Below are 18,370 nucleotides of genomic sequence, written 5' to 3' on the forward strand. Positions count from 1 at the left end.
TTAGTTTTTTTTTCCTCCTCCCCAAAGAGGCTGGGAACTGATTTTGCCCAGCTTGCACACAGTCAGATTATTCTTCCTGCATGAAGGCAGATGTATTCATATCCCCACTTCGGTAAAGAAATCTTAGGAGGTAACTGATTTCATTATTATTTTACATCTGTTATGAAGCAGTCCATACAGTTCAGGTCAGACTTTGTCTTCTTTCTTCTCAGTAGTGTAATGGGGATTATGTTCCATGCCATCAGGAATTTTCTGTGCATGTTTTCCCTTCCTTTCCTTCCCTCATCCTTTTTCTTTAAAGAAAATTTCACCGGTTTTCTTCTTGATCTAATTCTTTGTTTGAACAAAGTACACAAAATAATAGTAAAAAATTTTCTTAACACCCCACACCCCCCGCCCCTTATTTCTGTTACAAAAAATCTGCCATGTGGAAACCCTTTAGTTCAGATAGGAGTGTTTCTTCCTGAACCTACCAGTTTTAAAAATGGGTTGATCTTTAATGAAATCTACTGGTTTACGTTGACCTTGTTATAAAAATTGTGTTTGGATAAAAGCTCTGCTAAGAAACAAGTACTTACTGTAGACTGGGATTGTCTCGCTGGCAATCCACTGGCAAGAGCCTGGCAGTGGTGTTGGTGTGTGTGTTAGTTTGTGATTTCTGATACTGTCATGCCTTACATCCAAGAACTTGGCATACAGGTGACTTGGAAGAGCTGTCTGCGGCTTCCTGAGGAGGGGAAGTGGAGAGGGAGTGCTGATCTCCCTGGTATCCAGCGATAGGACGTGTGGGAATGGTTCAAAGCTGCACCAGGGGAGGTTCACACTGGACATTAAGAAGCATGTCTTTACAGAGAGCGTGGTCAAACACTGGAACAGGCTTCCTAGAGAGGTGGTCGATGCTCCAAGGCTGTCAGGGTTTAAGAGACGTTTGGACAAAGCCCTTAACAACGTGTTTTAACTTTTGGTCAGCCCTGAATTGGTCAAGCAGTTGGACTAGATGATCCTTGTAAGTCCCTTCCAACTGAAATATTCCATTCCAGTCCATTCCTTGCAGAAGCTGGACAGTCCTTACACCAATCCTAACTTTTTATACTTTTGTGTTTCGCTCAGTTGATAATACTATTGAAGGTTTCAGAATAAGTCAACTAAATTATCCTGCTGCCACAAAGAAGCAGATTGCATCAACATACTGAACTTAGTTTGTATTCTTTTGTCAGCGGTTAAAGATCTTGGTGGTAAAGCTGTATTTCTACACAAATGGAAGTGATGGGAGTTTCTCAACAGCAGCAATATGCTGCTCTAAATCTCTGCCAACTTTTTCAGGCAGAACAGATCATGGTCAATTGTTGCAGAGACTTTCCATCAGGATAATAATGGCCATCCGCCCATGACCCCGTTGATAGCTTTCACAGGGACCTATTGGTAGTTTTAATGGGACTGGTGGATAATTTCCAGCTAACTTCTGCCCATATTTTGGCCAGAACCTTGAATTTGTGAGTCTAGTGTGTTTTCTTTGGTGGGGGGAACTTGGGGAACTTATTGTAGGCTTTTGGCTAGCTTCACAGTGAGCTTGATTGGGAACAGAAGGTTTGTTACTGGGCATTAGCAGCCTGGAGCTGATGTGTCCAGCATGGCTTTCTGTACAAATGGAGAGAAGTAACATGTATTTGAAGAAAGTAGAGGAAGTTCATTCCTTGCATGAAATTTTGGTAATTCCCCTGATGTTCGGCAATAGTCGCACTTAAAAATTACTGAGAGTTCATTTCACAGAGTGGAGGCCAAGATTTCTTCAAGGTATTTAGTACTTCCCAAGGAATAAATGCACTGAACTTATGGAACGAAAGCAGAACATCTTTGGGTCGGTGTCTGAAGGTTGGCTCCCTATCGTTTTCTCGATAATGTGGGGAAGGAAGAGAAGGCGAGAAGTTTAACCAAGTAGAGTCGTAATCTTTGCAATACTTGGTGCTGATTTTTACCAGGAATTTTAGGCAGCTGGGTCAAATGAAGTATTCTGGTAGAGCTCTTAAGGTGGAAATGGAAGCTTTTGTGAAAGCTGAAGAAAGGAAGATTCATTTGTATTAATTAATATAAGCAGGCATTGTAGTAGAATGCTCTGGGGAGCGGGGTGTACTTAAACAAAGATGTTCTTCAGAATGTCAGCCAATGATCAGTATTAACTGTGCTGATTTCTGTGGGATTTCTGTTCTTTTTCTTGCAGTGATAAACATGGGATGGAGGTACTTTGGCAGGTCAGCCCATGCTCTTAATTCCTTGCTTTTTTTCTCCTTTTTTTTTTTTCTTTCTCAATTTCCACATTTTTATTTCGTTCTGTAAAGTTCTAAATTGCATGTGTAAATAGCGAGCAAAAGAACAACTGTGGTGAGTCAGATCTTCTGTTAACTTATTCAGTCAGTTTTCCAGTATTATTAAAACAGTATGGTAATATTTCATGTTCTGCCTGAATAATGCTTTGATGATTGAAGAGATAAATATATAAGGGCCACTACTACCTTTGTGGAAAAGATGACTTAAAACTCTGCTACGCAATTTTTCTCTGACTTTTCTATCACTAAAGTATGTAAGAAAAAAAAGCCGTATTCATAGATGTGTTTAGAGAGATTGAAAGTCTGGTTTGTTTTTTTTTTTTAAGGAGTGTTAAAAAATTGGCATGTCACAGGAGCTCTGCGTTCGGAAGTACTTTAGTGTATCTCACAAATTTAGGTGAGATACCAATTCTTAAGTGTACCGTCTAGTAGGTATGAATGCTTGCCCTTCTCCTGTAAGTGGATTAAGTGAAACTGCAACAAAGAGCTACAGTTGAGGAATAAAGATTGATTGATTAATAACACCAAGTATAGGTAGGCCCGAGAATCTTTTCCAGGATGCATTAGGACCTTTGCAAGGCTTGCAGTTAACTACTGGAAGCTGGGTTACTTTAAGTGACATCAGTCAGTGGCAGAGGTTTAAAGTGAGGGGTTCTTGCAGTTTAGCAGATGATTTCTCTTTCTGCTCAAGATTTTAGTTGTGTGTGACCAACAAATTCTAAACCAGTCCCTTAATGTTAACCTGCGTTCTCCTTGATAAAGACTTTTGTGTTCATTTCCTTATAACTTTTACCAAACTTTTTGTTTCACCTGAAGTTACCATCCTAGGATTCTAGGTAATGTTGAACTACTTTATCATAAAGATTTCAGCTACAAGACATAGTGAGAGGAAGGTCAGGAAAAATCCTGTCTCCTCCGTATCAGTAAAAAAAAAAAAAAATAAAATAAAGATTACTGCACGAGAAAAAAATTCTGTGAAACGTGTAAATGATCATGTCGTTATGTCTCTGTTAGAATTCATGTGCACTTGAGAGTCTATCAGTTCTATCATTGTCCAGCTTTTGGAGATCAGCTTGATTAACTTTCACTTTCTTTTAGTGCAGCTGTTTCTTGCTTGCATGGAGCATAAACTGTTTTGGCTATCTTTGCCAACTTGATTGCAGTGGGATTTGGGTATTTTGGGTTTGGTTGTTTGTTTTTTTTTTCCTCTTTTTACAAATGTGTAGGCTCTCAAATTGTCCAGTTCTCAGCACATCCCTAAGGCGTACCATCTTAATGGTGTTGTAGCTGGGATAGGTATTGTCTGATCAAAGTCTGCGATCCACTAACGTCCTGCGTTTCCCAAGATGACACATCCTGTAGTTCTTCAGGCCAGTCCAGTGATTGGTCATTAGATAATTTTGTATTGTTCCATGAGCTGATTTTGTATTCAGCCCCTGCATTCCTTCTGGACATCTGGGCCCTTTATTGCTATTCCAGTTGTTAACGTGAATGCTACTGTTTTGCTAGCATAACACAGGGCAAAGTAGAACTGAGCTTTGCAGGATGAGTTGCTATTAAAACTAAATGTTCCATGGTTGTTACAGAGCAGCAGATACTCTGCAGTAGGAATATAACGTGATATTGCGGAAGGAAGATAGGATGTAGTTTCAGTTTAAGTGAACAGAGTAAATCCCAATTTGTTTATATGTTTCTAGAGTGCTAAATGTAAACAAAACTGGATGAAGAAACTGACCTGGAAACTTTTTTTTTTTTTCCCTTGAAGTTCTGTTCTCTAAGAAAATGAGACTTCAGTGACTGGTGTTGTAGGGAACTGTCTTGGCAGGTAATCAGTAACAGCTCCTTGGTGGGTTTTATGGAAAGAGGCAGCTATGTGATGGAAAAACGCTGAATTAGCGAACGCCCTCACGGAGGGCACGGCTGCAGCCTGGGCTACGGACACTCAGCGCAGGGAGGAGTTGTTACGCTTGCCCTCCCTGGAGGGAAACGTTCAGCTGGGGTCCCTGCTTGGGCCGTGGGGAGTCCAGCAATGCAGGTTGATTTGGTTTGCTGTTACATATGGAATGAGATATTTTTGACATCGTTCATAGATCACAAAACATGAGACCCTCAGATTTTGTCTTGCACAAGTTATACTTTATCTGTAGGGATTTTTTACCTAGTTAACAGTTGTTAGGACTAAGGGGTAAGCTTTTAGCATTGATTGGTAAACTCAAAGTGAACTGTTACTGAGATGTATTTGCCAAAAAAATCATAGGGTTCATTCTTTTTTTTTTTGTTTTGTTTTCTTTTCATTGAAATCAAAATACAAAACAGTGCTAACCTGACTTGTGAAAGAAGAAATTGAGATAAAAACTTAATCTAGAAAACTTCCAAGTTTTTTTTCTCCTAGTATAAGTTTGCACTTCCAATAACAAAACTTATCTTGTAAGGATATTTTTTTTTTTTTGCATACACAAGTGAATTATTACATTTTAAAAGTGCATGAACAGGTTTTGTTGCTTAGTTGCTGTTTTCTGAAAACCTTACATTTAGAATTCTGTTTAACTATTACTTACATAGCATGCCTTACGTGTCAAGCTTGCAATTTTCCTGCAACAGCTAATTCATGTCTGTGATAAGGATTCCTGGAAATCTGCTGAATCCAATGGAAATGGGGCATGTCTTTACAGGGTTGCATTAATTCCTGGTTGAACTCCAGATGTTTGTGAAATTAGAGTAAATGTAAATTTTAATCCTCTTGGGTTTTCTTCTGAGTTGCATCTCTTGTGGGATAGTGTTCTTTTACTTCCTACTTACGTTGATCTTGTTGCTGCTTTTTTACAAAAATAAAGAATATGTTCAGCTTTAAACTGCTTATCAGGCACAAATTGTAAGTGAATAGATCTATTTTTTCAACTTGTAATGTTATTGATAATTTTACATTATGTCAGCATTTAAGAGTCTATGAAAAGTAATGAACAAAACATACATGGTGTATATTCTGTATTGGAATAGGCTGCTAATCTCCCACTTGAAATTGCTCCAAAACCTGAGAGCCACTTTAAGATTGAGGACAGCTTCTGGCTTCAATACTTAATAAAAATAAAGGAAGACTATTTTACAAATCCGAGATGTAAAGTAAGATTAAGTTGAATCACTTCTATCTACTCCAAGCGTACAGCTAAAATTTTCCCTTTCTTAATTGTCTATAAGGCAGTAAGTTCTAATTTGAAAGCCTCCACTGCCTCGGTGTTAAGTTGAACAACAGAAGGCAGAGAAATCCATCAAAACGTTGCTTTTGGAGCAACCTCTGTGCGTGAATGCAGTGAAAAAAGCAGTGTCTAATGAGTCACATCATTTGACTGTCATCAGTTGTAAATTCACATGATGGAAAAGTAATGAAGTTGCAGAAGTAAAGATGATATTCATGAAAACTTGATTTGGCCCTGTTCTGCATAAGTATTATGATACAGTTTTTTATTGCCTGGTCACATTTTTTCCAGATGAATTGTACCTTAGTGCCTAAGGTAGATCTGCTTTTATATGAAACTGTATTCGTTCCTGCTGGGCTATAATTTGCTGTGTTTCACTACTTGAAAGTTGCCTTGTGAAAGAAGTAAGAGCTTGTGGAGTGGGAAAGGATGCAAAAGATTGGTAAACGAGCCGAGTGTTTCCCTGTATAAAGGATTTTGTCCTGTACTCTGTGACACGGCCCATTGTTTTCCTGATAATGTGACCTAACTGAAGCATTCAGATGCTTGCCAACTGTCTGTTCTTTCGTTTTAATTTTTTCTCTTATGTGTTGAGGGGTTTGCTTACCAGAAGTGTTGAGGTCTCATGGATTCTGCCTGGGTCAGTGGAAGCTATTGCTTCAATACACGAAATGCTATAGAATTCTTTGTATTCTTAAAAAAGTAATTCTGAATGTCTCAAGTTGGGTACTGAAAGTTGATGGATGCTTTTGAGTTGAAAAAGCTCTTTTTTTTTTTTTTTTTTCAAGAGAAATTAGTGACATATGTCACTATGGCTATGAAGAGCTCAATGATGAATGAGTGATGGCATGAGAATATTCGTAGTCCTATGATCACAACAGGTTTAAGCATTCTGCAATGAAAAACCTTTTGGCTACAGATTGAATAAGTACACTACGCATAGAAAAAGACAGGTGATCAGAAAATAAAACATGGTTTTTTTAATGCATTATTTTAAAACCAGGAAAGGCCATTTTGACAATTTAATTGGAGAAAATAGCATTTAGCTGTTGAATTCCTGTGAATTCAACACAGGAATTGTGTGAAGTAATAACTGTAAATCCAGTTATTACTTACACAGAAAAAAATGAGAATCTCAGACCCGAGAGATGTTGTATAAAATAACTGATGTGTTAATTATATACAATATATTTTATAATTATAAAATAACATAATGCGTTCAGTGTAGAGTACCAGTGCTGAAAATTTTAGGAAACTAAAAATTAATTGAATGAGGAAGAAGTGGTCTTAGTAATATTAGTTCTGTGAACTCAGGAGAAATGGGATCAACTAGCTGTTCAGAGTACTCTGGTAGATATGAATAGAAGTGATAAAAGCAAATATGTATAGTTCTGTGTGATATTTAAAATGGTCCGTTCAAATAAACTGATTTATACAAACTGGTTTTTTTCTTCAGTGTTAAAAATTCTTTTGCTTGGAAATCTTGCATTGGCAGAGATGGGGCTGGACAATTGTGCCTTTTTGTTTGTGTCCTTAGCAGTGTAATGAAGACAAAGTGTGATTGCATTAATTTGAATGGTGCTATGGAATGGAGAGCCCTGATGTGTGTTTCGTGGTTATTTACTGGCACATCTGCCAGAATGCTGCTTCTTTGTTTTCAGTCTCATTTTGATTTTTGTTGTTGGGGTTGTTTTCTTAAAAAAAAAAAAAAAAAAAAAAAGTGCAAAATAAAACATAGGAAACCGTAACGCAATAAAAGTTGTTTCAAGCTTCTGGCAGTGCAGGCCACCTCAGTTTTGCTGTTTTGCGGGCTGTAATTTGGATATGCATGCAGTGCAGGGGTGTCGCGCGGTTTTACCTGCCGTGCAGTTGACAGTTAACTCTGTTGTCACCTCGCATGCACATATTGCTCTCGATAATGCGGTCCTTCGTTTAAATAGTCGGGCATTTAGTTTCCAGTTCTGACTTGTCAGGTATGGCCTCTTTCATAATTCATGTTCCTCAGCAGGGTGTTATTAGTGGAAAAATGATCCCATCTTAAGTGATGGAGCATTTGCACACGCTTAGTGTGAGGTATCTGTGTACTGTTTGTCTCCAGGAGTTCTGCTTGCTCTGGAAATTGGTTGAGTGGCTCACTGGCAGATTAGATAAAATAATTTAAAAATAATTTTGGTTTTAAAGTAGTTAATTTGAAGCACTGAACTATTCTAAGCCACGCATTTGTTCTGCCACATGTTTCCAAGTCCTCCTTTGTCTGCTCTTTGGTCCAGTTTAAATTTGATCTTCCTGGATTTAAGCAACATCCCTCATTTGGAAAGAAGGACTTCCTCATGCTTCTGTTGAAATCATTAATCGCTTTGTTTTTGGCTTCTGTGAATTTCCATAACAGCTCCATAATGCAAGCAGTAATACTTCCTCAGAGCAACGCACTCACCGATGGCCAGATTGTTCTAGCTTTTCCATTTTCCTTTTGGTGTTGAGTGATTTTTCAGATCTTAAAACAAAAAAAAAAAAACAAAACCCAAACCACAAGGGCTCTCCTGGGCCGCAGTGTATAGACCTCTGTTTGTTAGCTTTCAGACAATGAAATAACAGCAGGCAGCGCGTCCCCAGAGAAACGTGCAAACTTTTAGAGGGACGTAGGAAAAATGAATAGGCGAAACAAAGATTATACATACCAGAAAGAGGAAAAAATACAACCTTGTAGTTAGTTTACAAGTAGTTCTTCTGAAGGAGCTCGTTAGGTTGGATTAATAATAGCTGTGATCAACATAATTGCATGGTTTGTTCTTTTTTTTTGTTGTTGTTGCTGGTGGTTTCTTATTTTGTGTGTGTGTGTTTTTTCACAGATTACACCATTTATGGCTGTAAATACTGATTCAGAAAATCTGATCTACTATTTGTATCCTGAACTTTTGTTTAGGGAAGTTCCACTTGATTTCCAAGTTAGGAAGGGTGGAGAAAAGCGTAGAAGCGCACTGTGGAGCTGTACTTGCAGGAAAGTGGAATTACGAAGGAACAGCACTGGTCACAGGTAAGCATTCTTAAAGTAACAAAGTGTTTTGAAAACTAAAATAGCAGAAGAGCTCTTTCAAAATAAAGAATTTTGTTTTCTTTATATACAAAGTTGACAGGCCGTGAAGAATGTAAGTGTACAAAAATATGGTACTAAACAAACTTTATGAAAACTAAGTGCTTTCAATAAAATGTGTAGAATGTAAGTATTTTATTCTATGGGATAAATACAATAGAATGTTTTGGAAAAATAATTTAATCCTTGGCATATGTTTAGAAGGTGTAATTCTAAATTTCCTAGCTTATATTATAGTAAGGTTGAATTTTAATTAATAAAACTAAGTCTATTAAGTGTTTACACACTGGTCTAACTTGAAATTCTTGTGAGAAGAGGGGAAATGGAAACACAAAATGAACAATTAAAATGAAGCTAGCTATAATAAGTTACTTTTTAAATGTCTTCATTATCACTGGGGTTATTATCACCTTGTTTAGTGGAAGTTAATTCTGCACTATTCGATTAATGCTGTTTTAGAAGAATGTTGTCTATTTTAATTACTAGAAGACCTAGTAAAATATATATATATATATATATATTTATTTTAGTGATTCTGTTTGTTAGATGTTATCCTACTTCCTTGAAAGTAAATTATTTTAATATCAGAGTGCTTAGATGCTTCTGTGGATGTTCTGCACTTCATAAAGGAGAATATTTGATTTTGTTTTTTTTATCTGGTACAAAGAGAAGGTTACTAAGTCGTTGCATTTATATCCCTGTACAAGATGCTTGCGTCTTTTGAGGCAGCAAAGTTTTACTGAGGCCTCATGAGCATCTTGAGTGTTCCTGTGCTTCTCTTTCCTAATTATTAGGAGCAGTGTAGCTCTAGCTGCTCTCTTAACTCACTTCTCTATTAAGGCTGAGAGAGTGATCTCCCAGTCTGTATCTCTCCATGTCTTTTTGTCCTAAATCTTTTGGTAATTAGTGGCTTTTGGCATTTTTGTGAAAAACTTCTATCTTGATGCTAAGGGGAAGCTAAATTTCCTGTGATAGACTTCTCCTTTATGGGATTTCTGTTGGTGTCAGAATTTTCTGCAGCCTCCTGATGATCTAGCACAGCTGATTTCTTTGGACAAATTCCAACTCAGTCCAGAAGTACTGAAGATAATTTTGAATCTGCTTGCTTCCAGACTCAGTCTGACTCTAAAATACTGCTTCAAGGAACTCTGTCTGGTGTGTTCCTTTGAGATCCCAGAGGGATAGAAATGTTGTTCTCTTTAAAGATGAATTTGCCTTAGGAACTTCTCCAAGGAAAAAGTAAAAATTGCCTTTACAGTTGTTTTTTTTTTTTGTACCACAACTCTACTTTGAGGAAGAGCGAATCATTGGTGGTACTGTATAATTTAAAATATTCTTTAGGGGTCTGTATTAACAGTATCAAATGTGCACAAACAATATTAAAAAAAATTTTACACTTTTTTAACACTTAAAAGCTACATCAGCCAGATATAAAAACCTGGAATCTGGAAAGTAAATTAATTTTGAATGGAAGAATGGCATTAAGCGTCCAGGTGCACCTTTTTCCTCATTAATTGAATCTGGGAGTCCTAAACGAAGGCCCAGAGCTGTAGGTTTTAAATATGATAGCACACGAGGAAATCTGTGTTCTTAATGCATACGTAACTGTGCTGCATAGGGAACTTGGGAACCTTAAATAGTGATGGACTTTCTCTTCCCGAGGCAGCTTCAGACAAGAAGACCATAGGGATTTTCAGGAGAGGAAAAGACTTGTTGGTAATAGCAGAACAGTCTTAAATATTTTTTTCCTTAATATGCTATCTGTTTGCATCTTAGGAAGACTACATTAACAATATTTATCTGTAAGAAGACCTGGTCTTATTTTAACTCCAGTGTTTCCTAGACAAATACAAGTGCCATGTTTGTTAGACTTATTATTGCGTTGAAGTTGATTGTTTCTGTGATAACTTTACAGTTGGTGAAGATGGCCAAGTGAAAATCTGGTCTAAAAGTGGGATGCTGAGATCCACTTTAGCTCAGCAAGGTAAGTTAATTTTCTTAAAGTTCCATTGGAACTTTTTAATTTGCAGTATTATGAAATATATTTAAATAACAGACCCTGAATTTGGCTGTAGTGGTTTGTTTAAGGATTTTGAGGCCTAGATAAACTTAAATAAAATTAGACTTAAGTCATAGTTGAGGACAGGGGGAACTGAATTTTTAATAAGATTATTATCTTAAAAAAAAAAAAAAAGCAACGTTTTTAAACAAAAGTTTCTGTTCCACCCTAAGGATTCTGGAGAGGCTAAAGAATTAAAAGATTAAAAATTAAGTTTTTAATACCAAGCCACAGACTCTTATGGTGAAACTGAAAAAAAACCTCTCTAAAAGCATTGCAAGAACGCTTGAAAGATGCAAAGTGCATGTAGGTTAGTTCCTCTGAACTTTAAAACTCTGATTGTGTTTATGTATTTAACCCAGTAACTAATTTAGTATATGCAAACGGTCCTACTGAAGTGAAACGATCCCTGAGCTTAAGTTCTTTGTTGAAGTGGGGCCATGGACACCTAACCTTGATCTTGGCTTTGTAACTACAGTTTTATGCATACCAGAGCATTCTAGTTATTTTTGTTTAAGTCAAGTTAAAAACAAGTTATTGTAAAGTGCAGCAGCGTAAGGTGCAAATACATAGTTATGCAAATGTGATTGGTATTTTTAAAATGCTGGTTTTTATAATATTTTTTAACATTTGGGTACTATTTCAGTGAAGATACTGAGCTAGATATTGTTTTTTAGACTTCATACATTGAGATCATGTGACCTTTTGACATTTTTTAAGAAACCACATGCACCTGGGTTTGGGTTAAATGTCAGACCCTTATCTCTTTCTAAAACAAATTATCTAAATTCTTTCAACCTGTTGAAGGCATTTTAACCACAGGAGTGAATGTAAAATGTATTTCAAATCTGTTAAGGAAGTTCATATGCAGATGTAATGGTTTTTTCATGCTTACAATGTAAAAAGATAAGCAACTGAACTGTAACTTTGGAAAAAAAAAAGTTGAAGCACACACTCTTCACCATTTCTCAGTTGATATGTTTCAAGCCTTTTTGTGTTTAGCTGTGCTTATCTGAGGTTTGATTTTATAAGAGACATGCTCTAGTTTGAAATATACAAGCTGAATTTTCACTGATTTCTTAAGAGTTTCTGGTACAGTGTAAAAATACAGTTGAGTCCCTATGGAATAATTGTCTTTTTGTATTTGTGCTTTAAGATAAGACCCTGTGAAGCCCAGAAACCCTTTAAACTTCAAATGTATAGGATCAGATTCCCACAGACCCCTCTGTAAGCTACTGACATACCTGGGATCGGGATAGGATTCTGCAGAAATTGTTATATTGTTTAAGAGAGGTATATCACGTTTGAGCTAATTTTTCAATTCCTTTATCATGTCCTTGAGAAATGACAGGATTCCCATTGCTAACATTCTTTCTACTCATTCCACACTTTGTATTAGAAATAAATTTTCAGGCTCTTATCTTTGGATGATGGTCCACATGCCTATTCTATCTTTGGATTTTTATTCACTACAAAAACATGAACATACATTTTTCCCTTTTTTAGCTTTTTCAGTACTTATGTGGAGCACTCTGGCCACGTGTCCTTCCGTCATGCCAATGCATGGAATAAAGTTTGTGTGACCACATAGCCTCTGCTGCATTCAGCCTCAAGCTGTAATATATTGTTCTTTGAGCCTGATCTCACTTCTTCATCTTTAGATTATCTTAATATCGTTTTGTTCCTCCTTTTACTTAAACTGAAAGCTTTTGGAAAAAAAAAACCAGCCTCTCTTGAGATGCTACTGCTGAGGTTCCTAAACCACTGGCTCTCTAACCCTCAGAGTCCCCTGCAGAGTCAAAGGTATTGGTCAAGCTCAAAAGTAAGTAGAGTGCATGTGTCTTCCTCCCTACAGTCGAGATTTTTCCGTAGCACCATTTCTTTAGCTTATCGCACCAGAGAAGGTGACAGCTTTGCTGGTAACTTACTCGTACTCCTGTCGTGGTTTTGTTAGTGAGGGGGGGCCTAAGGTGGCAGCTTCTGTAGGAAACTGCTAGAAGTCGCTCCCCTTTGTTCAGTGGACTCGGCCGGGCCTAGGGCGGACCTGCTGCTGGCCAAGGCCGAGCCGATTGGTAGCAGAATGTCCCGTGATAACGCCTCTGCGATAACGTATTTAAGAATGGGAAAACAGAAAAAAAGAAGAGGAGAGAGAGAGAGAAGAGAAGATGTGAAGAAGTTGAGCGGGGGCAGAGGCACAGAGGGGGAGGCGCAGGCCTCATGGGCCTTGCAGGCCTCACCCTCTGGCCTCTCGCCAGGCAGCCGACTGGGCCCGACTTGGTCCGGCCCGGCTGCAAGAAGTGGAAAGGAGATGAGAAGTGAATGAGATGTAAAAAAGATCCTGAGAGACATCTGCCAGCCTGTTGTGAGGAATGGCTGCAGACGCCAAGGTCAGTTCAGAAGGAGGGGGAGGAGTAATGCGGCTCCTGGCCAAGATTCCCCTGCAGCCTGTGGTGACGACCGTGGTGGAGCAGGTTGTCCCCCTGCAGCCCATGGAGGTCCACAGAGGAGCAGAGATCCACTTGGAGCCCGTGAAGGACGCCACACCGGGGGAGGTGGATGCCTGAAGGCGGCTCTGGCCCATGGAGGGCCCGCTGGGACAGCTGTTCTGAAGGGACTGAACTCTGTGGAAGAGATGACCCACGCCGGAGCAGTTCCACGAAGGACTATGGCGTAGGGGTGGGACCCCACGATGGAGCAGGGGAGGAATGTGAGGAGTTCTTCCCCCAACCATGAAGCAGTGGCGTGAAACAACATGTGATGAACTGACCACAACCCCCATTCCCTCTTCCCCCCCGTGCCACTTGGGAGGGGAAGGTGGTAGAGATAATGTTAAGCTCGGGAAGAGGGAGGGGTGGGGGGAGGTTATCTTGTTCTCTGTTTCATTCTCCTGCTGTTTGTAGTAATAAATGAATAGTTTTCCCCAAGTCGAGTCTGTTTTGCCCGTGACGGTAACTTTAAGGATTTCTCCCTGTCCTTATCTCAAACCTCGAGCCGTTTTTCCTTATATTTTCTCTCCCTATTCTCTCGGAGTGTGGGGGGAGTGAGAGAGAGACTGCGTAGTCTGGTCCGATCGGGCCTGAACTACAACAACTCCAAGATCTGAGAATCTTCAGAGAAAGCAAGCAAGCCTCATGGATCCACCCGAAGAATTTCATTGTTAGAGCACCTGCTTCAGTCCTGATAACTATAGTGGTATCCCTAATTCCAGTCAAGACAGGAGTAATTCTAGGAAAGTCAAATTTTAAATCCGGAGGATGACTTTGTTTCTTGTGCCATGAAAACTTTCTTTAAGAGCATTTGATGAAGGACATCACCAACCATAACCTTTGTGAAAATACAAACAGGTTGTGCAGACTAAGTCAGTGCGCTCCATGTGCTTTATGATTCTCGGTGAAGCCATGACCTCCCATTATAAATGAATATGACACTTATTTATTATTCAAATATAATTGTCCACAGACCTTTTGTTTCTGTGCCACATATTCTACCAGTTTACCTCGGATGGATTTTTATTTCTTCAGGTGATTTCTGTCCCCTTCCTTTCAAATGAATTTGTCACTAGTACTCTTAAGACCGTATCTTTCTTGAGTACTTATCTTTTGGCCCTGGTGACTTTCTGATGGCCTTCCAGTGACAGTATGCTGAGTGTGCGTGAAGAAGTAATACGAACAGTTGGTGTATAGGTTGCCTTTTTAGTTAATGGAAGCAAAATCACAACAGTTGCAATGTAAATGGTTTAATTACAGCATGTTTATTATGAAGTGGAACTTACTTTTTAAGGGACAGCTGTATTCCAAACGCAGCTCCTATTTTTTGTGCTGCCAGAGAGACATAAAATTGTCTGAATTAATGTTTCTACTCCTGTGAAAGTAAAAAGTCTCCCACGGGCTTACTGTTGTAATTACCACAGTATCTGCTGTGGCTGAAAGTGTCAGTGACTGCTCTATCATTCCTGCTCTCAGCCCTGGCTCTTTCTCTGCTGTATACATTGGCCGCGGGGATGATTCACCGGGGATTAGCATCGGCTAGCTGAGCACGGAGATGTGAAGAAGCCCACCCTGCGTGCTTCACGCTGATGTTGCTGCTCAGATCTCACCTTTGCTGCTTTTCTCACTTCTTTTCTCCAAGAGTGGTTTTTTCCTGAAGCTGTTTATCACCAATGCAATTCACTGCAGTTTGTCTGTTCTGCTGAATTTTTCTTTCCACAGCAATGCAATGTGTTGGCAGTCTTTTCCCAACCAAGTTCTTGTTAAGTGCAGAAGGAAATGAGTTAACTTAGCTCCTGCTGTTAAGCCCTGGAAATTGTGGTTAAGTAGTCAGCCATCATAAAAAGTTAAACATTTGGTTTAAATATAAAAGTCTTCTGATTGTTAAATCAGCATTAGAGTGGGACAAAAATTAGTTTATTTAGAATTTCTGTACAGCTGGTGACAGAATTTGTGTCATTTTCAACATAAATTGCTGCCAGTAGGAAAATAGTTAGTGCCAGATTTACTTAATATATGTTGTATGTTTCTATGAGTTGCCTCCTCTAATGGTTGATGAGTTAAAAAAAAAAAAAAGCCATCATTCTGTATTTCTAAGTAACATGAAAAAAACACGAGGTCTCAGTTTAGAGTTTGAACATTTGGAAGCTCAAATCAAGTTGAGTGTGCTGAATTGATGTGGTTGGAATAGGATCGGTTCTTTGTTCGGAGAGAAAATTTGAAGACTTAAGTGATAAGATATTAGATGGTGTTAGGACAGTTGATATAGCGGTCCAGTCACTTAAATATCTAAATCTCATCAAAGTATTCCCATAAAAAGATATTTCTGAGTCATTTCTTGAAATGGGACTTAATATGCCAAAAATGTCTTAAAAAATTTTACCCCGTAAGAGCATTTCTTAAGCCTTTGGGGGTTTTATATTGCCATAAATGACAGATGTACAAAAAATGTTTTATTTGCTCAATTTTAATTCGTTTGATCAATTTAATATTTGGTTATCAGCTGAAATATGCATGACTCCCTAAGATATGCATGTCGCTGAGCATTTAGGAGAATTTCTCTCCATTTTCCTCTTCTAAAATTAAGGAATTGTCAAATACCACCGTTTAGGTTGTAACAATTGCTCTTTCTCAGGTTTCTTATTTCTCAAACAGAACTTTGGGGGTATAATTCAGTGGTCTTAACGTAATCGTGCCATTTGAGGAGCAAATGTTCTGCCCAACTTCCGAGTGCGTTCCAGAAGGAGATGGATCTCGTTCCGGTCCTGTGTTTTATCTGTAAGCTCCACATGGGGATCTCGGAGTACCCGAGGTGCATCACCTAGCTTAGGAGAAAACCAAATGCCTGAAATAAGCCTTCTCTTTCTGATTTCAGAAGATACGGACGCAAGCTTTACAAAAACTCAAAAGAATGGTCTGACAAGGACATGTTATAGTCTCCCTCCGTGCAGTTTTATATGCGCTGCCTTGTAATGTTGAGGCCGTGCTGAAACTTGCTGTCCATTGCTACAGGGCTGTGAGGGAAATAAATGTTTGGACACGCTCTTTACTGAACTTCCTTAGTTTTATTTGCAAGGAATCAAGCAGAGTAATACTTTGATTTTTCTTCTTCAGAGGAGACTTATCCTGTCAAGTGCTGTGGAAAATATTTGCATAGTTGGCAAGTCTGATTTTTTTTTTTTTTTCTGGATGCTTTTTCCATGTGACTTTTTTACTTTCTTCTATTTTCAAAAGAGGTTATTTGAAAACTGCAACATAACATGGTTGTAAAACTGAACAATCAGCTTTACTCTAGATATATCATTCTGGAGTTTTTAATCTGCAAAACAAATGTTTTCAGTGAATTGGGAAAAATCTGTTAAGTCTATGAACCACTCTTTGTAGTTTTATTTGTTGTCATTTGCTTTGTAATTTTTATGGGTTTTTATTTGTGCAACAAACCAAAAATATGCATTTTGTTAGAGGCTTAATTACGGAGCCTAAATATCTTACAAAGAATAATTTAGGTGCAATACAAAGCTTTTTTTTTTACCCACGTTTGTGTTCAGTCTTACCATTGTAGGTGAAAAGAGCTATTTTCTGATGTCTGCTGGTAGTATTAGGATGACTGCTGTCGTGTTGATTTTCTGTATCTCTTAAGTGATAATTGTGAATAAAATTGCATCAGAGTACAAAAGATTAAGTAAATATAAAATGCAGCTATTACAGTTCGTTTTCTGGAGTTGTGTGAAACTGTTCAGACAGTTTAATACATAAAATCTGCTCCTACTTTTTTTTATAAAAAGTTTTACAAATTAATAGCATGCTAAATAGATAATGAGGTTTGAGGAAGATGCAATATTAAAAACGCACTATGAAAATGATAGCTGGTGGCATGGTTGACCATCTACCCCACTCGCTGAGCTTGCTTTGATACAAATATTTCTTGGTTTTAAATGAGGTGTTGGTCAGCATCGTAGTCAGTGATCTCAGCCTTGGATTTAACCATATTATAGGTATTCTCGTAAACAAGTTTTTGAGGATTTTGAGATAAGCATGAAATGGTTTTGTAGGTGTTTGTAGGAAGTGTCTACAAACCAAACAGCAAGAGAGAGGATCTGAAGATTTGACAGCTGGGCATTGAAGGCTGACTTTGTGGACTGATCAGATGGGAAGAGTTTGCGTTTTAATACTGAATGAAAGATGCCATGGTGCAGATAGACTGCAAAAGTAAATTGACCATGAAGGTCATTGTACAAATGGAAAGGGCAACACAAATCTTTGCAGCGCCCTGGTTAACCGTGAGCTGGGGGATCAGTACGTCAAGGTGTGAGAGAAGCACCTTAAAGATGAAAGGTGACCCAAAGCTGAAAAGGCCAATGTCATCTGATTTTGCTCAACTGTATCTTGGAATAAATTGATGAGATTTTTATTTTCATTTTAAGAGTGGGGAAAGAAAAACAATTGTGAGTATATACAATTGTGAGGTTCAGTGAAGCTGAAGAAACAAAACTGTCTAGTTATAAGGATGATTTAACTGAAGAACAAATCTTATAATAGAAGAAGAAATTTGATTATTTTAATTCTTCCAGAGATTTTAATTCTTTTAGAGAGAGCATTAAATGAAGAAGCAAGTGATAAATAGTTGGAGTTTGCTAGGACAGACCTTGCAATAAAATCAGTAGGTCTTAGAAGTTAAGTGGTGCATTGAAATAATTGATAGGTAGAATATGAGAAAAGGAGATACCTATAGCAGTAGTAAAGTAAAAAACATTTTGGGTAACCCAGATATAGTGTTGAACAAGCCATGAATGGATTATTTGTTTTGCATAGAGCTGATTTGTTCAGAGTTAAAATTGGAGTGGCCCCACTGAAAGTGGTACGTGTTTGACGGTTTACTCAAGTGAATTTGCCAGGACTTCACCCTATGTATTTTTATTTCCTCGAGGAATGTTGGAAGGGTGTGCAGCATGAGCTGAAGTCTTCAGAGCTGTCTTTCTGGCTTGCTTCTGTCTCTTACAGCTGTTCCTGGGGCTGTCCAAAACATGAAGTGAACCAGTAAACGTGGCCGTAAGTGCAGTCAGACAAGTGTGGAGGACAAACGCTTGCCCCTAGTTTGGCCTTCTGCCACTCCTGAATTTTTGATGTATGATTTTATGTAGCCAATTTGAAGTGGCTATAGCAGTTCCTGCATAATTTGGTCAGATAAGTCACAAGGAATGCTTGCTTTCTCTCTT

General features: G+C 38.3%; 1 protein-coding gene across 5 annotated transcripts in view; it reads left to right on the forward strand.

Moving 5' to 3' along the window:
• The window catches only part of IFT80 (intraflagellar transport 80), a 54,832-nt gene that overhangs the window by 4,235 nt on the left and 32,227 nt on the right, over positions 1 to 18,370 (forward strand). For all 5 annotated transcript variants that reach the window (XM_086754714.1, XM_086754715.1, XM_086754713.1 and 2 more), the window contains 2 exons: positions 8,442 to 8,552; positions 10,525 to 10,593. In XM_086754714.1, the coding sequence (XP_086610840.1) occupies positions 8,442 to 8,552; positions 10,525 to 10,593 (180 nt within the window). The remainder of the gene's footprint in view (positions 1 to 8,441; positions 8,553 to 10,524; positions 10,594 to 18,370) is intronic.

Source organism: Chlamydotis macqueenii, chromosome 9, assembly GCF_036417535.1.
Source record: "Chlamydotis macqueenii isolate bChlMac1 chromosome 9, bChlMac1.mat, whole genome shotgun sequence".
Taxonomy (NCBI): Eukaryota; Metazoa; Chordata; class Aves; order Otidiformes; family Otididae; genus Chlamydotis; species Chlamydotis macqueenii.